Consider the following 26838-nt stretch of genomic DNA (forward strand, 5'->3'; position numbering starts at 1 on the left):
CTCACAAAAAACCTCCAAACAAACAAAAAAACCAACCCAATCCAACCCCTACTTCTCCCCCAAAACCCCCACAAAACCAACCGAAAATTATGAAAATGCAGTTCACGGTCCTTCTGTGTTAACATTTTAAATTCTTATTTCCACACACATTGTTTTTGATATGTATCCTCTTACATGCAGCAGACTAAAACAGCAGTAACTCATCACAGTGGCACAGAATTGACACAAGCTTTAAGAGTATTGTATTTCTATTGTCTGAAGATGCGCTGAGGTATTTTGTTCCTTTCCAGACTGAGGACAGTTAATTCTCTTCTGTTATCTCATGCTATATTCCTGAAAATAACCAATCAGCCATAAATCAGTGAAGTTTCATTCTGCTTGGAATCATATCCTGAAGTTCCTAGGAGACTTACCATCCAGAAAGAAAGGATGTGACAGACGACTTCCATCACCTGACCTCTCCTCTACAACCCTGACTTTATGACTCTCTTTTAGCTCTTGTGCTGCTTACAGACACTGCCCCCAACCTGCTCAGCCTGCCACCCAGGCACTGAACATCCCTAAGTCATGCAGGATTTCCAAAGCACAAGATAATTCCACTGTCACGAAGAACCCCAAAATAAGCCCTGATGCACAGAGACAACAGTCATGTCTCTGCATGCTGCACCCGTGGTGGGACAAAGTCCAAAGAGTTGACTCAGGAGTGGAGTGGAGGAAGCTGCAGCAGCAGCAGCAAGGCCAGAGAAGTCATGGGGACAAGCAGACACCAGTGGCAAGTGCAGAGAGGGTAAAGCTGGGACATGGGGGAGGACTGCTGTTGCCAACTCAAGCGACTGCCCAAATGTCAGGAACTCCTACCAGAGCTTTACAGAGACGATAGCAATTTTAACATCTTCGTTAAGGACTCTCCTGAACTGAACGAGTGTTAATCCCTTATGGGGATATTCTTCTTCTGCTTCAAGAATATTCCAGACTTAGCTGAAGTCAGTAAAAGCATGATTTAGCTAAATCACCGTAAGGCACTTCTATGCAAAACTGAATCAGTAAAACAGAAGTGAAACTCTTAAGTAGCAAGGTTAGATAAGGGAAATTTTCTCAAGTTGAAAAAACTCAATCTTGGTAGGGCACAAGGAACATAAACGTTAAAAAACAGAACTTGCAGCCTGTTACATGGGACAAAGTAGAATTAGTCCTTATGTAGCCTAATATGTATACAGACGTATGTAAAAGTTCAGCCTTCATCAAGTTACACAGAATTAGTTACACATATTAGTACAATCATGTTAACACAGCCATGTGCTTCAGTTTACAGGATTGGGCCCTGAAACCATTATCTATGTATGCCTTAAATTTAGGTGAACTGAAGTAAACCACAGTCTCTTTTTTTTTTCCTTCTTTTTTTCTTCTGTAAAATTGCGCAGGTTTATTATTAGCAATCCTTCATAATGCACACAAAATGCACTTGGGGATTCTCACGGCAGTTATAAAAGCTTTAATATGGACTAAATTTTGTCAACCAGTTTCTGAACAATAACAAACTGGCATTCTCAAAAAACAGGATAATTCACATTTGATTGTTTCCAGATAAAAACACTCACACATGCAAACTCAGGAAAAACTGAACAACCTACTAAATAAAAGGAAGCACTGGAATAGCATATCTGTGTTTTTCATGGCACATCTCCAGGTTAGTCCTATGAGGACATAATAGGCAAATTGGGAGGAAAGGTTTGTATTGTCTTCTCTATGTATTCAAGTTCAAGATGGGACAATGAGGTATATATACTGTTCTTCAACACTCGCTGCAGGCCATAAACATCCACTGCTGAAGTAATTGCTGCCAAAGATAAAGTAACATGAGCTGGCAGCTGGAAATTAGAAATTAAAATACAAAATTTAGCTCCTGATAGCTCATTAAAATACTACGTAAAATGTTAATAGGTTGTAGCATTGAGCTTTGTTGGTGATCCAAAAGAACTGAAAAGGTCCTTTTGCTGTTGCCAGGCATGGTCTGCCACTGGCAACATTTTAATTTATTTTGGAACAAGTGAGGAAACCAAGCAGTGCAACCTGCACACATGCTGCATCTGTGGGCAGATCTGCCCAAATGGATCTCTGCAGTAACAGACATTCACAAATACACAGTTTTGGGGAAGCAGTCTGAAGAGATAACACACAGTCTTTGAAGCTTATAAAATAACAGTTTATGGTTTATAGGGAAAACATTCTGCAATTAACAGGTGAAAAAAAAAAGGTTCTTCTTATTCAACTAGTAAAAAGTTAGAGCACCTCCTGTAACTATTTTGTATATAGAGTTTCCATAAAGATTATAGGACTACCATATGCTGAGCAGCTGCAGGATGGAGCCCCTAAGTGTCAGTAAAACATAATAGTCAAAACAGCTACAAGCAGATGGGAATACAATTAACACATGAGGATATACTGTTAGTTCCATGCTAAAGCTTGATGCTGAAATCCTGCTTATCATCAGAAAAATATACAAATTCTAAGGTTTGGATTTGCAGAAAATAGCGTCTGATTTTCCCATCTTTGGGCAGAGAAAGCTCTGCCACTTATTTCAACAGAACTGTGGCACTAGGCAAGCTTGAATTCAACAGCAAAAACAACTACAGTCACAAGAGAGTTCATAAGACCAGAAGGTCACTGGAGTCATAGATTTCTTCCGATCACTGCAGTGCAAGTCAGCATCCTCCCTAGGGACTGGCTGCTACCAGAACTCAGCATTCACAAGTGGGGCATAGCACAGCACTTTGTGAGTTCTAAGAAGTGTTAAAAGTCCTTGGAAACTGTTAGAAAGTGTTTAAATAATTTAAAAATGTTATTTTAAAGTAACAAGCATTTAAAAAAGAAATTCTGAAAAAAGCCTCAGCCCTTTCTGAGCCCTGAATATCTAATTTTTATTATAAATTTACATACGCAGACCAACAATGATTGCAAAACCTAACCATATCACTCTGTTTTGTAAACTAACTAGCTAAAAATCAATGTTGCTATCATGAGGCCCTGTTATTCTGCTCAGCTGTGGTATTCAATTACTATATGCTGAAGTAAATTACAAGTAAATTACAAATAAAGATCCACAGAAACATTATTTGCAACAATTTCCTCTATAAATATCTACACAACTGTGGATGTAGATGAAATAGGCAAAATTTAATTTTCTGAAGTGTTCTTATTTCAAAGGAAGAGCTGGTTTTATGGATATAAGATGTGTGGTGCTTTCTTTTTGAAGTAAAGTAGTTTCATCCTTCCCTCAGAAAGCAAAGCGGTGTTTGAAATAATACATTATTATCAAAGTGTGCATACAGGGAGGAACAAAAGAAAAATTCCTCAAGAGTAATGCAATCATCACAGAGATTATTCTTCAGATGTAATTAACTGTCTTCTGTTAAATACAATTATTATGGTTTTTTAATTCAGACTGCATTGCTTTGCAATGACCTATACTACCTGGGATTTACCTGCATTAGCTGCCTATGTTACTAAACTTCAACAGTTTAGTATCTCATCCCTAACTCTCAGTTTTCACCCTTGTAAATTACTCCACTGAATCTCCTGATGGAACTGGCAGTATGATTACTCCCTAACTCAGTTCATGCAAAACTGAGCTGGGTTAGTTTAAATACTGTACTTTGCTCTCACCTGGCTCATTCTGATCAAAAGAGATACAGAACAACCACATGAGCCATCCTGTCAGTGCAGTAATCTTTGATGGGGAAATAAGGAACACTTCATGAGGACATGAGGACAAAACCGACTTCCACCAAGTGAGGCCAACCAGGACAAAATGCCTGTCAGCAGAGTGCAAGGGAGATTCATTACACAGTGTTTCACTACAGCTCAATGTTTTAACAAAGCAAACGACAGCTGTTGTAGGGAAAATATTTGGAAATTTGCTAAATTAACACAGTTGTCTAAAAGGCAATGATAAACAAATCTAATAATGAAAATATCCTCATTAAATAAATGTGGTATAATATGGATTTGTTTATGATTACTTTTGTTCTGAGGGAGGAAAAAATGGAAATAAATACATCAATATTAACAGAAGAAAACCATATTGCTTTATTTCCATGCAGATTTGCCAATGCAAAAGTTCACGGCTACTCAGCAATTCAAAGGAGTTCACTCCAGCAAGTGACAAGCTTATATTTTACAAATGTACTATCTGGATGCTTATTTTATTTCAGCCTTTGTCAGTTAACTTCCTTCAGTCAAAACCGGACATTGATTTCAATCAGAGTGCTAAATTACTTTGTAACACATGTAAAAGAAGCTGGCTGTACAATAGCCTCTGAACCTGGCTATTCCAAAGGTTATTTTGACTATGCAGGGTACCAAAACCAAGGAAAGTCAAGTAAAAATACACGGGGCCAGACAGACAATGACAAAACGTTGTCTTTCACGTCCTCAGTTCTGAAGAGAAAACTAATATTTCTCTGTACGCATCATTATCCACATCTAATGAAGTGGGCTATATTTCTAGCTACTGTATCTATGTTCTGTTGATATCCACATGATCTCCATTCTAAACTAAGAGAAAAAAAATTGAGTGACCCCACTGGGAGTCAGAGAAAACTGCATATGCTATGAGGATGCAGCTAGTTCACCTGAAGGTGAAAAAGCAAGCAAAATTAATTTTTTGCTGGGAAACAATAACAAAACTCCATGGAATTATATTCTATGAGGAAACACATAGCGAATGTTAACAGTCCATATTCTGCAAAAAAACTCCTGAAGCAACCCTCCTCTACCCCATTCTGGATGTTATTAGCAGCAAAACCAAAGAAATCCCCCTATGTACTCTGATTTACAAACTGAAAATTGTTTTTTAACTTTGCCTGCATGCTGACTGACTGTTTGACAGGATGGGAACAATGTGAAGTCCTCTCATATGCTGGATGGCAACGGGCAGCAAAACAAAATTTCAAATACATGCTCCATATCTGCAAGTTAAACAAATTAAATGCCATATTTACTTACCCTCAAGTTATCTACATTGCACATTGACTTAATTGCATTCAAATTCCATAAATTCTCTCCTTCTGTTGATGTAAACACCACTCGTGAATAGCGATCACCTGAAATTACAACAGGGGGGTTTATTGATTGTTTGGGTGTGCCTGGTATCAAAGGCTGAGGTAAAACCCCACTGTTCAAATGACACAGATGAAATCTTTGTCAGGTCATGGGAATTCACCTTCTTTTCAAGATGAGCTATTTATCTCTAAGACTCGCTCCACATGAAAGTTTCTATTTCCTTAAAGTGCTTATAGTAAATACGGCATCTTCAATACTATATACCACTTAGAAGCTCTACAGACTTCTATTCAAGCAAACTATCTTCTGAAATATGACAAACAAATAAAAATCAAAAGATCTAATCAGCAAACTATGAAATTCTTGGCACAGCATAATGGCAGTACGCTGATAATAGTAATCAAAGGCTGATTTAGTAAGTCATTTAGGAATATAAATAATAATTATAAAGCTGTTTCTACAAGAATGTTTTTGCTTTAGAAGCAAATGACTGGAGTGGAAATTGTTGCGATATCCTTGAGGCCATTTTTAAGAATTCCACAGTTTAGACACACAGAGCTTAAATTACAAATTAAATCTCATTTATCAGAAGACAGCTTTTAGGAAGGGAAATAATTACTTAGTGGCAGTGAGATCTGAATGCATAGCTCACGAGGGAAAGAGATTTTCAGAAACAGAAATATATGGTTCTGCATAACACAGTATGGTACTTTGGGTTAAAAAACATTATCATATTAATTAAAAGATTCCAAAAAACCAAAAGGCTTAATTTTTTCCAGTGCTGTGAACCTGCAGAATTTTTGCCTTCCACAAGACTGTAATGAAAAGACTTGGGGGTTGTGCTTTATGATGTCAGACCATGCTTTAGGATCGGAACTGAAATCTGCAGATCCTGGAGCAGACAAAGAAAGATACCAGGAATGACAAAAATGGGTCAAGAGGAAATCAACTGTTTTCTTTACATAATGGACTGGTAAATTTTCCCATAGAAGCACAATTCCTTCATGACTGTCACAACTGAGACTACACAGAAACAGCAGTGGAAAGAATGAGACTGAGACTGTGCAGAAACAGCAGGCAGGATAAGAGGAGTTAATTCTCCTTCAAGTTGCAGTTAATGCTCAGCAGAGTTTCGAGTACATTTCCTCTTCCTTACTCATGATATGCTCAGTCTAATTCGGTTCTGCTCACACGAGCAGAAATGACGACCTTGCTCACAGCCTCTCATTTAAATATAAGACCATACTGTAATTGAAAAAAAAAATAAAATCTGTTCTTCACCCCAGTTTTCACTGGTCATCCCTCTCTTAGATCAAGGAATATAAACAATTTCACAATTATGTTTTTGTGCTCTGTTATCAGTCCTCACATATGGAAGTTGCCGCAAAAGAGCTCAAGTCGTTATATGAACAAAGGCAAGATCTACATCTGCTAATGCATGCTCTCTGCCAGAACAGGACTTATCAAAGTTCTGCAGTATGCCCTGTAAAAGGTCAATAGATTTCTTTGTCTTTTTTTGTCCTCTAGTTTGACTTGGTCAGCTTCATAAGCCCCCAGTGTTTTAAGGTGGGGATTTTTTATCTTTGTTTCTTTTAGGGATTTTTTTGGTGTGCACTTTTTTTCCCCTAAACAAATCCCCAAATTCTCTACAAGATGATCAGTGGATGTCTTTTCAGATCTACAGAGGAAAAGTACTTTGATTTAGGTTTTCTAGAACTAAGTTAATGGCACAGATAAACACAACTTCTTCCCTAAAGTGAATTAAGCTCTACCTCTATAGTCACACACAAAGCACTGCTTTTACAATGATCAGCATCACCAAGAACTAATAAAATTCTTTACAGGAAATGGAAACACTTAAAGGAAGCACTTTAAGTAAATACAATTGCTTCCGAGGAAGAACCAAGAGAACATTTCAGCACAATTTTCTCAAGAGTTCCACACACAGAAAGAAAGTGCTTATTGTGCATATATGCTAAACAAAAAATATTTTCCTACATGGCATAGAATCCATAGAAGAGTTCAGAAAACATTCAACTGACAGAAGTTTTTAACGTTCCTTACATCATTTTTTCACTTACTTGGAATATCACAGAAAAAGGTATCCTTGTGGAAGTTCCAGTCTGCTTGCCTCTTTTCTCTTTCATAGTGATCATCTGACCATCTGTCATCTTGATGACTAAACCAGAATAAATAGTTTTACCTTAACTTAGCAAAGAAATTGTTAAAAGAAGGAGCATCCAAACACATCACACACCTTAACAGCTCTTACATATGATAAAACATATTTTTACCAATGTGCCTTTGATATACAAAAACTGAAACATTAATTTTTTTCTTTAAATTGAGAGACTTTGAAGGAAATGACATCGAGTCTAGTTCTAAAAATACCCATAACTCTAAGAGAAAACTAAAATTAAACACCTTTTAAGAGTTTGCGATGGGAAATATCTAGCCTGATTTGAAAGGCCTTGAGAATTGTAGATGATCAGACTCAATATTTATTGAAATCAGTGGAAGTACATATATTAACTTCTGAGGGTACCAGTGCAAGTACTACGCACAAACAAAAAACAGTAGTAAAATAAAATACATTTAAAATATAAATTCCTACCTTTTAGCTTGCTCATCTGCATATTTGAAAGGATAGTTTGCAAGTGTTGCTTTGTACCCTGTGTTTTTCACCATATTGTTCCATGTGACCAACCTCTGTCCTATGGCTGTCCCTCTTGGTTCAAAACCCTAAGAGGAGAAAATCACAAAATTCCATTAATAGTTTTCATTCTTTAGCTCAAACGGGAAAGCGGAAACACGATCAAAGTGATGGATAGTTTTCATTATGAAGCATAATTACTCCAGGCATCTACTTCTAAAGGTAAAATGCTTTATGACAGGTCAGACAAAATAATGACTGACTGTATAGAGTGACGAGGGATTAAGAATTCTCGCACGTACTACTTCTCTCCCCGAGAAGAGATGATTTAGTCTACCAAATGTTCAACACTTAGTTTTCAGAGTAAGGGCGTTCTACAAAGTCCTCTTCATTATCTCAATTATCACTCTTTATTGATTAAATATGATTAAAGAACTCTAAAGTATATCTGCTCTATTCCTCCAAGAGTAAGTCAAATCTTTACCTAATTTTAAAAGTGGCATTGAAACAATTTTAACAACTTGACTGTTTTCAAGAAATATCCATTACATATGGACATGTACAGATATACATACTATCCTATAAATAACAACTTATAGGAACAGTATATTTTTATTTGAAGTTAATAATTAAATGCAATATTTTCAATAAAAAGTCCTGAAAGTTACTCCTGGGTAAGACAGTTCAGGAAAAGTAAGAAATGAGCTCAGTATTTAATAGAATCTGATAAAAATTACGTTTAGCTTTCCAATACGGATATCATTTCATCCCCAGAAGGCCATTGGAATGCCCTTTCCTTAAATACTGGCCCTCACTCTTTGAAACCTGATTTAGAACGTATGGTCTGTGTTGTACTGTGCCGTACATCGAAAACTGGGATGCATTTACATTATCAATCTACAGCAGTTCTGCTAAAGGACATGTGACCTTTCAATACCAAAATGCAGAGAGAATTTAAACTAGTGGATAACACTCTCTCATGGCCACTGCTGCTTTGTACCACCATTTGCTGTTCCAATCTCAAGATTTCATACTTTTTTCTTTTTTAATTAGAGGAATTGCAAGGGTCTTTAACAACTAATTTTTTTCATGGATTCATTGGACAGAAATTGCTTCTGCAAGCTCACTACCAATTGAGTCTCTCTGTAAATTGTTTCCCAAACAGATTCATAGTACAGGGAACTTTTTCAGGCATACTAAGGCTCAGTTTTTCTCTCTGGGCAGATCTCAATTCAAGAGGAATCCACCAACCGCTGTACTTGCATTTGCTGTTTCCTGGCATCACTGAAAAAACGGCAAACAGAAAATACTTATTGATTAATATTTACTTACGAGCAGTGGATCAGAGAAATCTGGAAGATCTGGAACTAATATTCCAACCAGGGCACACACCACAATTAACACGGTGCACATGCCCAGGACCACCACGGGCCAGTCTGCGATTAGCGCGGCATAGCTACGGGAGAGGGGCAGAGAGAGATGTTACGGAAATGAAAGTTATACACAAAATTAATTCACACTTCTCCAAGGAGCTGTGTTGAAATACTGACCTGTGTTCTTTGTTACTCTTACAGGAAATTAAGCTGGCTATCACTAATGGACAGAAGCCATTAGGAAACATTTTTTCCACACATTTGTTGGGGTTTTTTTCCTTTTTTTTAAAGTAAAACCCCCCTCCACCTTTCTATCAAATCTCCTTAAAGCTTTCTATTTTTATATAGAAAGCTTTTCATATCAGACTATTATTTTTTCCCCTCAGGATTCTGACAAAAATGCAGGCTTTATCTTAGATCTTCTACGTCCTGCTACAAAGATGATTAACTGTGGACTAAAATAGATATTTCTGTTGTTTAGTACATGTTCAGCATTTAAAACTGCCACAGCAATAATTCACATAAAATACTTTTACACAAAAAAATGTCCCCAAAATAATGTGAATTGAAAACTGTTGCTTAAGATTAAACACAATTTTTTTCATATAAATACTTTTTCCTTAACTTTATGTTTGGCATGGATATTATCCATGATTGGGGATCACTAAAACTAGATACTTTGTTAAAAATTTAATGATAGAAAGACATCACTATTTCTTTTTTGAAAACTTAAGCATTTTAAAGAAAAAAAATCAGAGAGAAAAAAAAATCACTTTTAAAGTAGAACCCAAAAGAAAACATTTCCCCTATTTTTACAACAGTCATTAAAAAAATACTCAAGCCCTACATACTAATGATCCATGAAATCTCTTGTCAATTCAAAGATGCGAGGGAGCAGCAACACAATACATAAACTAATCAGCATTAGCTATCAGGTCTTCTAGCATAACATACATCCTTCCATTTTAACACCTAGTTCATTCTAAATTTTAAGAGTGCAAGAATTTTTATATGCAAATCTAACTTTCATTAATTTTGTAAAATATTTTTATTTTTGTTAAATTCACAGAAAAGTATCAGAAATTGATATCCAGAAATCTTAATTTCTAAATAATTTTTTTACAGTAAAGACTTGAATTCGTAGAGTTTATGTTTCAAAAACAACATTGTCTAAAGTAAAGAGAGTACAGGAAGTCCCATAAAGTTTAAAAGACATTAGAAAAATAATTATAGGCTATGAATCATTCTATACGGATGGTCTCTGTACACACTAAATATTGATCAAGAAGATCTACACTCTTACTCCCTCCTCAACTTACAAGCAGTGTAACATGAAAGTTTATAGCTTTACTTATCCTTTAGTTATTTCTACTGTCTTAAAAGATCATGGCTCTTTTTCAGTTTTAAGAGCAACTTATTAGCTAATCACAGTGCAACTACCAGCTCTACAGAATTTTTCTGTCCTGCTGCTAAGAGGGAGGCAATGGCCATCTCTTCACTCCAGCAATGTTTTCCCAACATTCTAACTGTAAAATCCACAGCAGTGAGGAAGTTTATGGCTGACTTTCCATAGCTTGTGGAAATAGGCACATATAGGGCTCTAAGTGCAGCTTTAAGGAGAAAGGAAGTCCAAAGCACTGGGTGTATCTCAATTTCCTATTAGGCAAAAATGAAATAACTCTTACATTCTCACACAAGAGGTTAATTAGTAAAGGCTTGAAAAGCAATCTGAAGTTAAAGTTTTTATTAAAGTGAATCACAATGGGGCAGCTTTCCAAATGAGCAATTGTACAAAGTAGAAGTGAAGGGAAGTAAATGACCTAAGAGAGTTTTCCTATTTATAGGACTAAATGTTTTCATAAACACCAAGCTAGACTGACTAGCTATTACAGACATTTGCTCTGCAGTCATAAAAGTCATACCCAAAAGATTTATTTTCCTATTCGTCACTAGTGCCAGATTTACCACTTTGACATGTTGTCTCTACACTTCTACTCTCAGCTGAGCAGCTCTTAATTTGGTTAAATTCTTTCAGTCACTAGCTGTAAAAGAAACTATGTCCTAGGTAAAGTGTTTAATGTGATAATAAGCCACAAACTGGAAACAGTAAGTGCTTGTTTACACCTGCAAATTTGTCCTATTTCTTGTATCACAAACTGAAATTCAGATAAGCAAAGCTGACCTGAGCTGACAAAAAGGATTAGCCACACTAAATTCTACCTGTCTGAGCATTGTTTGGTGCTGCTGAGGGCTCTGGTTCCAACCAAGTTGCCTATAACCAGCTTCAACCCCAACCCACTGTACGTGGCTGAACAGATGGCAGTTATTTTGCACCCATTAAAGAGCCATAAAATGAGCTTAATTACTTTTTCTTTTCTCCATGAAAAGTAAGCCACTGCCCTGGTTCTGCGTAAATGACCACTTGCCTGAAAATGCCCGAGTCCAAGAGGAAAATGCTTACATCAATTCCTCCGTCGAGGAATCACATTCAGAAAGGATATCCTTAGTGCTAAGCACATCCTTTAGCACTTTTCTAAATCAAGATAACACCTACTGCTTTTTGATGCCTAATTAAAACTATTGTTTGGTTGTGTAATGACTCAGACATGTAGCCACAGTGATACCTTAATTCTCTTTTTTTTCCTCCTCCAAACTACTCAAGCACTGAATGATGAATTCTCTTAAGTCTGACACTGACTGAAAGATCATTCTTTATGCCATTTTGCCCCTTCTTTCAGTCTAGTTGTTAGAATGGTACTACAACTTTTAGCTATCATACCATTAAAATGCATATAGCTTTCATTGATTTATTGCCTCCTGATGTTTTTCACACACTTAAAAAAGGTTTGGTTTGGTTTTGTTTTTTTCTTAATGTTTTAATTAACTCAAAACGCTTAGGAGATACAGTAATTCAATCTGTATTTATCTCAGCTATTTAGCACCACTAAAAGCACCACTGGTTTCAAGCAATTTGCCCCAGGGTGATCCAAGACCTCAGACAGTTTCTTCAGAAGGAGAAGGCACAGAAGATATTGTTTAGTTTTCCTTCCCATTTTAAGCTACAGTATAATGCATGGCTAATGTTCAACTTTTCAAATCAGCACCTGTATGCAGATGTACTCAACTTAAACCACTACCCACCCTCATATAGAGACAGAAATGTACCATATAAAGTGTCTGTATTGTAAAATGGTCACTAGAGCAACAGATATTTGTGTGACTGAATTCATAGCAACACATAGATTTATGTAACCCAAAACAGGTACTTAACAAACAGCCCTGTTCTTTACTGAAGGCAAATCTTAATGAGGGATTGTTTTTAATATATTTTCACTTGAGATGGTTTCCTGTTGCCATTGCTGTTGCATTGACAGCTTTAGACACGTTGCTCTGTTACTTTCTATGACCCTGCCATTCTTCAGAGCATATACAATCCAAACCTAGTGCTCCTGATTGCATGGGGCTTCTGGCTTTAGAAGAAGAAAAAACTCTTATGATGAAATTTTCTGAACTTGTCTGTCAGGTTGATTTATCATTATTGATGATACAGCCAAGCCACTTCTCAGAGTAGCCCTTAATCAAAAAAGTACCAAGGCATGGAGTTTTCATGCTTGTGTACATACACACAAAGAGAATGGTACAGATTGGAATAAAAATGCCATTAAATAGATGAAAACAAGAAGCATTGAAATCTGCACAGGTTTTTAAATTCTGGCCCAGTATTAATGAAGAGACTGCTTGTCTCTCTATAAATAGAGCACCTGAGTTTGGCCACCTTCTGCATTCTATCCCCTTCCTGCTCCTCCAGAATTCACAGATGTGTTACAATTAGGGAAGTTAAAGAACTTGTCCATCTCTTTCTTCCAGTGTTTATTTAGGGACCCATTGTAGATCAATTCTCCTAAATGTTGTTTGGCCTTGCTGATGCTACCTGCCTCCACAGTCTCCCGTGGCAGTTTCAGAAATTCACTACCCACTGCATAAAGAAGTACCTTTTTCTTTTAAAATCTGTTTTAATTTGATTGTTTATTATTTTCTTTGAATATTCCTTATTCTTGCATTGTGCGGGGAATAACATTCTGCAAACCTCACGTGTGACAGCACTGGACCTTACCTTTTTGGTAACTTGAATGGTCTGGCTGGCCTAGAAGGAGGAAAAAAGAGAGTAATTGAAAATATATGAAATATGCATGCATCTACCAATTTGTTTAATTCTTCCCATACATGGATAAGCAAATGAATGCTAAATATCAGATATTTTGGAATACGAATTATTTTGAAAGGCCCACAATCATATTCAATTGAGTCTTTGCAAACAAGTAATTCAGAGAATAATTACTGCTACAGACAGCTGGGTTTTCAAAAGTGGAATTTTATGCAGCTGATTTTTGGCATTACTATTCCAGAGGCTTTTCCAGTTTTCAACAAGAGACCAAATAAAGTAACATGGTAAAACTTCAGTACCATTGAAAATCGTGACAAAGTTTGCACATGATGGGAACAGACAACCATAACCCCCTGCTCTGACTTTGCAATCCACAGACCTTCTTAATTGACCTTTGTAATTCCATTATGAAAAATTATTTTGGCCATAAATTCTGTTTTGCCATAATACAGGAAATATAATGACAAAGAGTACCTCTCTAAAATAATTTTTATGCATGTTTTTCTTATTTCTTAAAAATCTAACATTATTTTGATGAGGAGATAGCAAATCCAAGTGAAAATTATTCTTATCTAGCAGTTCAGTGAGGACTTCATTTTGTTAGCTATTGGATCAGCAAGTTTCACATATATTTCACTTAAAATAAAAAACTTCCACGAAGAATTTGCAAGTCCTTTCAAGAACTTCCTGTCTACGACTGCAATGTACAACCACTCCAAAGAGGTAACCATACTATGCCTTCAGTTAAGTTATGGACTTGTCTCACCACCAAAGACATATTTAATATTACTCCTTTAAAAAAAGTACAGAAAGCAATGAATAAAGAAAAAGCTATTGCATAAAACAGATCACTTAGTAATTTTACACTGAGGTTGCCAAAAGCACAGATTTGTATGCTTTCACACCACCAGAATAACAGTTCAAACCTCAGGCTCCTCAGAGATTTTCAGAAAAGCTTAATTTAGTACACAGAAAATAAATTTGCTGTCCTTCAAAGTACAAGATTCAACAAATTGGGTTGAAATCCTCATCCAAGAGAACCAAAACACTCTGGTATAATCATCTCAAGGTAGCTGCAACCATGCCCACACCAGGTGTGAGGACTGCTCAGACTCTATCTATCTCTAACTCTGAGCTACTGTAAGATGAAGGTGAAATAATCCACAGAAATCTGAACCTGTGAAACACAATGCTGTTACACCAAACAAAAAGTACAATCCAATGCAAACCAGCTCTTTATGCAGCAACAGGCCACTTCAGATACAGATTCAAAGCACTGCTAAATAACAGGATAGCAAAAGTGTGATGGAAATGCAATTGAGAACCGCTGTACGAAATAAGATTTCTATAAAAGCAAATCTCTATCAGCTGTAATTCACTGTTGTTTGGAAATGCTCCAACCCTATGCAGCTGTTAACTGGGACATGCCTGTAGGTACTGCACAGTAGTTAAGAGTTGCTCCTTGCAGCCATGTGGAAGCTGGAGAAAAGCAGAATAACCAATCTGCAGTTGCAGTAACTCAAGGATTAGGGAAAGGTATAGACAAAGATCCTTTGTTAAATCCAGCCACAAAAGTGAAGATTAAATTTATGAAATGTCACTAACCCTCAGACTGCCAGTCCAAGATGCACAAATCTGACCTTCAGAGGTACTGACCATACCCAATTTCTCACCTGATGCCAAAAACTTCTGGTACCACTACAAGAACAACAGACTCAGCAGCAGCCAAAATGTACAGAAACCCAAACAGAGTTCTGAAACGGCTTTGCAACAGGAAGTTGCCTGAGCCTAAAAAGATGTTGTGGCAAGTTCAAGGGACTGTTTGCCATCTGATCTACAGCCTCAACCACAAAATCAGCTTTTCTCAACTAAGGCTAGACTGGACTGTAAGAAACTAGGTACTGAAGTCAGAACTCACTAAACTTGAATCTGACGTTATCAGTAACAGGATGTTGTATGAAAAGCTTGAACAGACAAGCCCTTTCATGCAGTAATTCAGCACCAATGCAGAGCACAAACTGAATGTGTGCCTCCACATATCCATGGAAAAGGAGGTAAAGCTACAGAGTTGGGTATAACAGATTTTTGTAACTGCAGCACAGACTCTTGGGTTTACAGATGAGAGAGAAATATGAACAGACATATTTACTGTCGTTCAAACATGAATTTCTAGAATTTATTTGTAAAGATCTGAATTTCCAAATATGCTCAGTCACTTTTGACAGTGAGTCCTGTTTTCATCTGTGTCATAATGGGCCCTGTCATGAGCAACAACACCAGACAACAGTGTGGCACATGCAACAGCCACCCAAGGACAACAGCTAGTACAAGCTTTGCAATCAGGCTGACTTGTATAAAGGTTTCTGTGATAACTCAAGGCTTTGCTCAGACAGCGAGGTACAGAATCTCATCTGAGGTCCCCACAAAGCTGGCAAGACAAAGTTATTGGAAAGGACCAACATGTAACTGATAACACTCCAGGGATGATGCTGACATCTTCTCAATGTATCTTGTATATTCACTCTACACAGCCCTCCCAGCCCTTTCTGTATGCAAATTCCTAGTGGATAGGCATGTTTTAAATCTCTCTTTTCAAGCTTTACCCTGTCTTTCAAATACATCTCTGTAACTGAGATCTGGCAAAACAGATTTTCTAAACAGAACGTAAAATTTGTTTTAGACAGAACTTTCAAAAAATAACTTTGCCTAATTTGGTTTACACAAAAGGAGTAAAATTACCAGTAACACAACCACTCCTTATCCTCCCCCTTTCCCATCAAACCCAAACTACATTCCCCTCTGTTTCCTCCACCTGCAAAATATATTCAGTGTTGAACAAATGATGATGATTAAGTTCTTCAAAGTTAGGGAGGGTTAAAGGTCACACCTGCTATCAAACTGTTTTGTTTCGAAAAGCATGCATTGAAAAAACCTGTGTACACCCGGGTGAATTCCAGCAGTGTAACCAATTCCTTGCAGCTGTTGTGATGACTCTATTATATTGGTCGATAGGAAAAGTTATCCCTGAAAACTATGCCCCAAAAATTCTTTAGTTATGCTCTAAAATACAGAAATGCATGGCAAAACCAGATCTTTCCCACTTAATTAATGCTGTCGTATCTAATTTCTGAAGTATTATACTTTCATTGAGCCAGTTTAAATAACACCACTAACCTCCAAAAACAAGTGCAGACAAAAACCAATTCTCATTGGTTTTCATGAGAAAGAAATGTTGAATTCCATTATTTTGCTGGGACAAAAGCCAAGTTGATCTGTGTATTAAATTACCTCTGAACCCAGTTCTCACAAGCCTGACAGCAGAAAGTGACAATCACAGTTGTTTGTGACCAGACCAGCACAACCAAGTTATTGACACAAACTGCAGTCACTGATTAAAACCTAATACACTGTGCACCGAGGGGGGCAAAGGGAAAGGGGAAGAAAGGGACAGGTTCTATTCTACCACCATTTACTGCGACTATCAGCCCCTGCCCAACAGATGCTTTGCTTCATCCTGTTCTTTCCCAATAGCAAGTTTTGTCTGAGCATCATACAGTTAAGAAATACATGAAGAAAAGATACACAGATTGGTTAAAACCCCCAGGTGTTTCTCAATATGAAATGTATTTCGGTTGACCAGCATCCTTCTGTGCAACACGGTGAAAAGGACCAGTGGTGCCTCTAAAAGGGTTGCTGTAATATAAGCAAGTTTACTGTAGGAAATAACAGAGTATCGGGGGGATGGATCAGGGCACTGGTTTGGACTGGACTGCTACAGCTCTAATATTCACCTTTTCAGACTAAATTAGCACTTAGCCTCCGTGTTTCTACCAATATTTTGAACAGTGAGGTAACAGAAAACATTTGTACCCTTGTGTACATACCAAATTGAATAGGGTCAGTTCACACATATAAAAAATATCATTGCCTTACATATTTTTCATTCTGAGAAAGATGATGACTAGTGCTACAGCTTCCTAGAGGGGATCACGCTGTGCCATAGGTCAATATCCTGATTTCAGGTTCCCAATGAAGCCAATGTCTCCTTTTGGTTACAGCACTGAATCAGTTTTCATATGGAAGTTAATAGATTGGTATATCAGAGAGGGGAGTTTGGTCTTAATTTCAAGAATTACAATGGAAAATCGTGGAAATCCTATGTATTATTAAACCTAGTTCTATAACTTTCATGTCACCTGGACATTACATAGCACAGAGCAATGTTTCATGAACATGTTCCTCAACACTGGACTGTTAAAAATGGATTTAACATTATGGATGATTTACTGCATTTGCAGTGTGCTTCATTAATCTAATGCATTTCAGGGAAATACAAGACTGAACACATCAGAGGACAATAAAAGTATCTAGACATTCCAAGACATTCTTTTGCACTTTCCTCACAAACTTCAGTCGTGAAACAGGTATCAATTTAAGTAAGCCCTTTGCCTCACACCACAAGGAATCAATGCCTCCTGCTTCCTTAGTGGGTGCAAGAAACCCTGCAGAAGGGTTTCTATTCATTTCCATGAACAGAAAATTAGGAAAACAGGCATACTTTGAAGAGAGTTTTCTAGCTGTTGTGGAACAACCATAGTTTTTAAAAAGTGTTAGCAGCTATCGATAACCTAACAGGTTGAAAGAGATATGAATATGATTTTGAAAAGGAACATTGCTGCTTACACTGATAGTACCTTTTTTCTTTTTAAGAGTCAGTTAAAAGGCATGAACACATTCCAAATCATATCTTCATACTAACTTATCCAAACAACACCTTCCTGACATTCCTATTACAATTCTAGATATTGACCTAGCTAAACATTTGATTTCTGATTTACTTCATGTCACTTAGATGTAATTAATTTCTCTTTCACAGTGGGTAGATGTAGAGTGGATAGAGAATTTTTCCTCATTTTTCCTTGGAGGAACAACAAGACACTTAGACTTTAAGCTGAAATTAATGCCTGTGGGTTTACCACCCTGACATGGGGCAGCACAAAGGCATGGCCTGGGATTGCTGTGCCCTATTTTAAGGTGTGAGGAAACAACTAACAGCATCAGATAAATCTAAAACACTCAGTATGGGTGCTTCTCCTCTGTTTCATTCCTGGGAGACGGCAGATAAGGGAAGCAGAAAGCTGCTCTCCATATATAATATATAAAATATCCAGCTGACTCTGGTGTTTTGCTGCAGCTGACTCAGCTTCCAGCCCTGGTACCACCTCCCAGCTGGAACCAGCACTAATTGCACTGCCTGCCATCAAGAAGTTTATTAGGAACCCCCAGCTGGCTGGACTAGAAGCATCTCAAAAAGATACACACCTTTGCAAGGTACAAAGTCTTTTCCCATTTAATTGCAGGAACTGGTCTCTAATGCAGAAAGTACTGACTGCTGATAAATGCCATCCCTTAGCAAATCCAGCTGAGACCCATACTCAGTGTTGTTTGGATATGAACAGTGACAGCCAACCATAATTTCAGGGCTCAAACCCAGGCCCAAGGGTAGTATGGAAATGGTTCCTGACAGCAACTTGACAGATTAGGAAAAGCCTAATTTTCCAAACAATCATTCAAAGAAAACTGGTCAGGTGGCTGGTCTCCTTCGTTTTGGTGCTGAGCTGCACAGAAGTTTGAAAATAACTGTATACATTACAGCTATTTATCATAAAGGCGTCAGAGGCATGTAAAGCAATCACTGACAGTACTGCAGACACACAACAGCAGCAGAAGCAGTCGTGACAACTGCTCTAGCAAAACAGTAAATGAAAATTGTAGACATTGCAGTAAATGTGCAACACCTTCAGTTTCTGGCAATTCAGACAAACACTGAGAGTCTCACATAATCTTAATTCTACTTTCCCTCCTGTAGGTATTTCTAAGAGGAATGTATTATTTCTCTTGATACAAATAATATCACAACCATAAAAACACACAGCATATTTGTGAAATAGTGTACTCTTTAGGATGGAAACTATATCTATCTTCTTTCTGAATCACCTTGTATACCACAGGTGCCTGAACATACTGATACAAAAAGAAAATCGTTAAAAAGCCAATATTAGATAAACCAATTTTGCACTCTTGCTTTTCATTTAAAGATTCACTTCAGTCAAAAATGCTAAGTTGCAATAAATAGCTGTATTTACTGAAGAAAAAACAACCAAAAAGAAATATAAAGACTCTCCTGTCCAAGGATTATGAGGTGTTTAACCTCAATGCTTTACTTTGCCAGAGGGAAATTATTCCCTTTGTTGGTAGATCTGGTTACCAGAAGTGATAAAAGGTAGGGTTTTGTCATTATTACACTCATGGATAAGTTAAATCCCTACAGGATAGAACAAGATATGCATCATATTGTACATTCTCCATTAGAACATACAATACAAACTAAATCCCTGTAGAGGAAGAAAATCCGCATGTTTTCAGAATGTCATTGACCCATGAGAACAATCTGAATTGCTCTTAAATATGAAGCTAGCTTTTCCTGCTATATCAGATATAACACCTATGTGCTTTATCATTTTAACAATCACTACAGTCACTCAGACAACAAATCCAATGGATTAAGTTGCCAAAAAAGTTTTTTACAAGACTCCCAATTAAATATCTTGCTCTGATGCACAGTTTTCCTTGATTCTAACCATGAACTTTATCTAGCTGTTTTTTAAACATGCAGTGTTCATTTTATTTGCCTGCATTTAGCTTTACTTGTTTAGATCTTTAAAGGAAGAATAGGACAACCCATTGCAGAAGGATGTTGTAAAGATGACAGAAAATTTATTTTTCTGAAAAGTTGCTTTTTTAAGGTTTTACTGAAAGCAGGAGAAATGTAACGAATTTTCAGGGTTTTTTTTCTCCACATAAAATAATCCAAAAGGATTTCATTTTTTTAATCTCTAGATTATCTGGGTGAAATGATCTGAAACTAACTGCTATTTCATCCCATTAAAAGGCATGAAATGTCAATGTTGCAGCTTTGCTTAATGTTGTACACATGAATTATTTCTGCTAAGACTATTCTTTTGCATAAAATTAAGCAAAATGAAACTATGCAGACCAAAAATCAATATGCTATTTGGGAACTGTATTACAGATGTGAATTCACATTTTTATAGTTGAGATATCAAGCTTTATAAAGGTTCTTGTCTCCTTTTCTTATGTTCTTACCTACCTCTTCAGTTCCAACTGACCATCTGTTCTATGTTCACAGCAAGTATGAGCAAATAACATTGCCTTTCTGCAAGGAAAGCAGCTGTAAGGAAGATGTTAAAAACAATAAAATCATTGTCTGAGTGATCCTTGCTCTATTTCTGATTTAAATTTAAGCATAAACGTGTATGCTTTCTGACCTACAGCATGCACACTGGGTAAAACCCTACAGAGTGTGGCAGACCCCACATACTTAACTAAGCCAACATTTCATTAATTTCCTCTCTGCTATGAAATCAATATTAAACTTTATTAACCCACTCTGAAAAAGTAACAGGTAGTTTTGCTATCTCCCATTCACAAACTTCTCATGCCACATTACAACAGGATAATATGTTTCCATCAAGTCATCAGAGATGGCAAAAGGTCAATGCAATCATATTGACATCCTATATGTGTGTATTTTCATTTGGAAGTCAAGCAACAGGGCTGGGAGTGATGTCCTATGACGAGCGGTTGAGGTCTTTGGGCTTGTCTAGTTTGGAGAAAAGGAGGCCGAGCAGAGACCTCACTGCTCTCTCCAGCTTCTTGAGGATCTCTTCTCCCTAGGATCCGTGATGGGACGTGTGGGAATGCTTCAAAGATGAGCCAGGGGAGGTTTAGATTGGACATTTCTTTACCGAGAAGGTGGACAAACACTGGAACAGACTTCCCAGAGAGGTGGTCGATGTCCCAGACCTGTCAGCACCCAAGAGGCATTTGGACAATGGCCTCAATAACATGCTTTAACTCAGTGAGACCTGAATGGGTTAGGCAGCTGGCTTAGATGATCCCTGTAGGTCTCCTCCAAATGAAATAGTCTATTCTATTCTATTCTATCCCTGCATGATTTATTACATGCTAAAATTAAAACTGCTATAAATTTATATTATACAGGTGACTTGAAATTGAAATGCTCCTATAATCATCTCCAAAGCTGGGGGGGGTTGTTGGTTTTTTCCCCTCTCCCTTTCCTTGCTGCTCCATATGGAAGACATAGATGCAGGAGCCCAGGATTTACTTACCAAGTCTTCAGTTCAAGATTCCTTAGAAACTCATGTTTGCAATACTGACTTTTAACATATTCCCTCTTTCATCTTCAAAAACTGAGTAAATATTATCAATTACTAGGAAAGCTGGCTCTTTTCCTTAATAGCATCTACTTGATCTTGAACAGGAATTAAATCATCTTCTCTGTAGGAAAATCTGACAGCATATCAAGGAGCCAAGTAATACAGATCCTATAAACACTTTTCTTTTATTCTTCTTTCCCTAAACTTTTCTCCGATGAGTGTAGCCACTTTTAAACACTTCTCCAAAACTGTCAATAAGAAAACTGCCATCAAACATACTTAAGCTGGATTGTCCCAGCTTCAAATGGCATAGTTTATACACAATTTAAAGTATATACTTCTTCAAAAGGTTTAATTGAAGCTATATATATATATATATTCCTTTAACTTCTGAAACACTAAGGGCAGAACCACATATAGCACTGCCTGGCAAATTAAACAAAAGTTCTGAACTATTTAAGACAATTAAAAAAAGCTTAGTAAAATACCACCATGAATCATTATTTGAAAACAAGCCAACAGCTAATTTGGAGCAGACTAATATTATTTCAAGATCCTTCACAACTATAAAATCATTAGTCTTTTTTCTTTTCTTGGTAATTACAGTGAAATTAATAGATATATTCTGGGATTTAAATGATGACTAGAGTAGTTTTCAGCATTTTTACTGGCAAAAAGTTCCTTCCTTCAAAATATTTTATTTCAAAGCTGTTTTTATGACACTTCCCAGTTGAATGGAGCAACACAAGGTCATGGTCCCATCTTGTATTTCTCTGACAGACAGGAAATAAACGTGACCCAAGAAATCACAATATACACAGAAGAAAAACTCCATCCCATGATACCAAGAAGAATGAAAGAGATGTACAAGGGTGCCTATTTTTATCACAGTACTTCTCCACAAAGGCTGAAACGAATGCTCTTATAGGCAGTAATGACTGACATTAAGCATATGTAAGTTTGAGTCTGGCGTAGGGAGACTTCAGACTGTCATAAATCACACCTCAACTGGTACATGCTTTAGTCTTCCTTCCTGTGCAGATGTAAGAATTTGTGCATGTAAGTCACCATGGGGTTCATTTTTGTTCTCAGAAAACCTCTTTTGACCAGAGAGCGTGCTTGAAGATAGACTAAAAGCACTTAAAATTTCTCCAAATTATTCACCTTACTGTGGGTACAAACAATAGTTTTTATCTTTCTGCATATGTTATCTCTTGCAGCAAATGAAAACACTGTTACTTAAGCATCTTTGTTCTAAATTTAGTAAAGTATTTCACCTCAAACATATATTTCTGTGTTGAACTGCTGTTCCAACATCTGTGAATTTAGTCACTTAGAATGTCATAACTTCTAAGTGATATAAAACAAGTGTATATTCAACTCAATTAAAAGATTTAAAAGGTTTTAGTATGCAATTACACAAAGAAGGCTCTTCAGCTTACACTGGCACTGATGAAAACCTGTACATACATAATGAGACATTATCGTCTGTATCTCCTGACATTAAATTTGTTTTGTATGCTCAGTAAGAAGCAAGTAAAAAAAGGGAATATTCGCTGAACATTTAAAGTTTCTAGTATTGCAGCTGAGACAACAAAAAAGCACTGCAAGATTAAACAGGCTATAGAAGAGATTTAATGTAATCAAAACTATTCAGCAAAAAGTTAGCAAAAGTTCATCCATTTGATGGAACAAACTAAACAGCCTACAAACTGGAAGTGTAAAGCATGAATTTTGTGGAAAGGTATCCCATTAACATGATAGAAAATACGGGAGAAGTGGGAGAAGTGATGCATGTAAGCTCTTCTAGTCCAGTACATTCATCTATTTATGATTTTATTAGAAAAAAACCAAAACACATCCTAATTTGCAAATAGAACGGCCAGGCTCTCTGAAATATCATCAGGATTTCTACCTATAACTTCCCTCACCTGCACTGATCTGTTAGTGGTACCATTGCATTTCTATTTTGCATTGATAGTCCAGGCTTTAGAGATTCCTTTATTCAGCAGATATCCTGCACAGAAATCTCACAGCAATCTTAGTGTAGCAAAATTAATGCCAAATTGCTCAGGCACCCTCTGTATTTCCCTCTTGCATTGTGTTTGGGTTTTTATTTTGTTTTTGTTTTTGCTGTTTAAGCACCACTGACTAATTAAAAGCATTCACATCAATTATTATTATTTACTAGGAGATGAAGACAACACCGACACATCAGAGAGGAAGGACAAGTGATTTTGGAAGGAGTTAGAGACAGAGACAATTATGGCAATTCATAAACAGCTTTTCAAAGTCAATGCTTCTCATTCTGCCCCTTCCCCCATCATAATGAAGATTGAAAACTTTTAAGTAGAAATACCCAAATCTTTCAAAACCCAACTCTTTAAGTGCTGAAAATCAGGTCACTGGCCAAACATAGTTTAGACTTTTGCTCTTTGTTGTTTACTGTTGTCTTCATTCACATCTGAACCTTACTACAACCTCCAACTGAATTAAAAGTATTTGAGAACAACTAAACATGGTCAAAACATTCCAACAAACTGCCATAATTTTGGTTGTTCTGCCATGGTTGGGCTTTTTTCTAAATAAATGTATGCAAATGCTCAGTTTTAAAAGTAATCTCAAAATTTCCACCTATTAGTTCTTTTCAAGAGTGAACACAGCTGATGCTGGTTTTCCAGTCAATCAATACAAAAGAAAGGCCCCATGCTTTTTATGGTATCCCTCATATTATCAGCTTTACATCTTCTGAAGACGAGTTCAAAGGCCCAGCAGATCGCTGGTTATGTGTGAGGTCTTCTTTTGTTCAAGGAAAGGTGAAGGATACAGGGCACAGGAAATTCATCTTCAACCACACATGGAACCTGGAGCCTGCAAGTAGCAGGGCCTGCAGAGCAAAACATGGCCAGGCTGGTACTCAGCTGCACTCAGACCAGAGCAGGAACCTTCTAAGTATCTTTTTCCTATGGCAAAAATACTTGATTCAAAGCAATCTGAAGTCTAGACAAATACTAACGCCTAATTATTAAAATTAAAAGCCTGCAAAGATCCCTTGGACAACCCAACGAATGAGGGTTGGTTTTTTTAAGCACACTTTATATTTTTCTAGGCGTGATATTTTTAATGTGTTCAGCCACTGAATTACAAATGGCATTTTTATTTGTATTCTGGTCTCTGTGTGTCAGTCCTTTGCTTTCAGCACTACAAAGTGCAGCATGTTGTTTACACAGCCAGCAATGCACACTAATTATCATGGGAAGAGTAAATGAATTAATAAAAACAGAATAAACCCCTTAAATAATGATAATGGGATAATGAAAGACTAAAATAAAAATGTGTGAAAATGAGAAAGCACAGCTCAAATGGGATGGATATGAAAAATAATTTTCAAGAAAGAAAAAGAATCAGCTCATTTGGTCACAGGGAGAGCTCTTTCTCCACATGTGCACAACAAAGAATCCCACATTTGGGCTCAGATGCATGAGATGGCTTCACATTCCCTTTCCTTTTTCTCAGCTACATCAAAATCCCCAAGTAAGCCACTGGGCTATTAATGCTGCGCAGAAAAGGAAGCATCCAGTTTGTGGTTCCCATATGCCTCTAGTCTCCTCATTATGGGAAGAACTCCTATTTTGGCATAGAATAAATGGCTTAAATGAGAATATAGCCAGAATTAGTATTGTTTCCGTACAAATTAGCAATATACGGGAACTCCAGATCTACAGCACGAACCAAGAGATTTGCAACATCCTGAACAGCGAATGAAATGATGGTAACAGCTTGTGCCTTTTACTTGCTAAAGCTTGATAAAACATTTCAGAAATCTGATCTTCACAAACCTGACCTAAAGGGCTTTTTTAAAGATACCTATCTTTAATTTTCCTAAAGGAAGGCAGAAAGTCTCTTTTATTAACATTTTAACACAGTATATGCATATGTATTTTGTACAAATGACATCAGTACCAATTCCATATAACAAGTGAAAACAAAAATCTTTTAATGCATCAAATAAAGCAGAAGCTAACAACTTTCAAAATGTAAAATATTAAGATAGGAGAGGTTGTTTAAAAAACTCCATATAGGAGTTGTTGTGAACAGTTAATGTTGCTGAAATGAGAATATTTGAAAATATTTTGTACACACGTATACATATAATCAGCTCTGCAAGCCATGCAGAATGTACTAGATAACAATTATCCTTTTCCTGGAATCAAGCAGGGAACTGTTTCATAACAAAGTCTTGTTATTAAGATTAGTATTTGGAAAACATTCCCTTGCTTTTTGAAAAAACAAGAGATTTTTTTTTTCTGGTTCTAATCTTTATGTGAAATAACTAGAAGGAAAATATAAAGTGGGTAAGAGGGAGTTGTAGTGTTCTACCCTCACTTCATAGCTTTTTCATTTTTACAGGTCTTCTTTTTAAAGTACTAAATGAAGTGTAAGTATTCAAGTATATCTGCAGTGCTGTTTAAACAGCGTGTGGCACAGAACTCTGAGACACACCAGAACCTAGAATCCCAGAACCGCCACATAAATCCGCAATGCCAAAACAGTTCAAAAGAAGGTTTAAATCTAACTGAAAGAAAGCTGTACTATAAGTCTGGAGGTATGAATGCTTTACCAGTTTCCTGATGCTGGTTTTTGCCTTCTTTAGAATATAAATTAGTCTAGCAAGCGAAAACTAAACAGCAATTTAAACGAACTAAGCTTTGGGAGCTAAACACTCCAAACTAGGCTGGTGGGGGATGAGGAGCAATTTACATATATCCCGAAGTCTTAAATTTTAGCCAAACTAATGACTCTGTGAGGCTTTAAACAGATTTTTTTTTCGTGTTCTCGCTAGAGATGACTGTATGATTGTGGAGAGATCATCCCATATGTCCTTTTATCCTGTCTTTTCCACCACAGATAATTCAGATGTTTTTCCGAACAGTTCTCTTTACTTATCTGCTTTAGTCAAAAGCATTAACAGTATAGTCTCGAAATGTAAATAACAGTAGGTGATATAAAGCAGATCTGCCCTGAGCAAAAAGTACTTGTATGAATTTATTGGTTTGATGCTGCAAAAGTGCAAGCACCACACACACTGGCAGTCTGGAGCATTTTCCTTATCAGCAGCACCAGCAGTTCTTTCACAGCTTCCCGACCTCTTCTCCCCTACCTTTTGTCTCCGAGTCCACAGACCTGAGCTTTCTAAATTTTATCATCAAAGAGAGATTCCAAAAGAATATCAAGATTAGGAAGGATACTGGTAGCTTTTAACTGGCATTTTCCTATTAAAAAATTTCCCATAAAAGTCTGAGAGAAGCAACCCAATTTGGTACC

The 26838-nt window shown here is 36.9% G+C and overlaps 1 protein-coding gene across 4 annotated transcripts in view; it reads right to left on the reverse strand.

Moving 5' to 3' along the window:
• The window catches only part of DISP1 (dispatched RND transporter family member 1), an 89854-nt gene that overhangs the window by 3873 nt on the left and 59143 nt on the right, over positions 1 to 26838 (reverse strand). For 2 of the 4 annotated variants that reach the window (XM_017812946.1, XM_017812945.1), the window contains exons 3-8: positions 20424 to 20504; positions 13202 to 13231; positions 9047 to 9170; positions 7676 to 7803; positions 7143 to 7240; positions 5005 to 5102 (exon numbers count right to left, since the gene is read on the reverse strand). In XM_017812946.1, coding sequence (XP_017668435.1) covers positions 5005 to 5102; positions 7143 to 7240; positions 7676 to 7803; positions 9047 to 9170; positions 13202 to 13231; positions 20424 to 20504 — 559 coding nt within the window. The remainder of the gene's footprint in view (positions 1 to 5004; positions 5103 to 7142; positions 7241 to 7675; positions 7804 to 9046; positions 9171 to 13201; positions 13232 to 20423; positions 20505 to 26838) is intronic. The other 2 variants (XM_017812948.1, XM_017812947.1) reach the window with 1 other exon arrangement.

The sequence above is a fragment of the Lepidothrix coronata genome, unplaced genomic scaffold (assembly GCF_001604755.1).
Source record: "Lepidothrix coronata isolate B3197 unplaced genomic scaffold, Lepidothrix_coronata-1.0 Scaffold38, whole genome shotgun sequence".
In the NCBI taxonomy this organism is placed as follows: domain Eukaryota; kingdom Metazoa; phylum Chordata; class Aves; order Passeriformes; family Pipridae; genus Lepidothrix; species Lepidothrix coronata.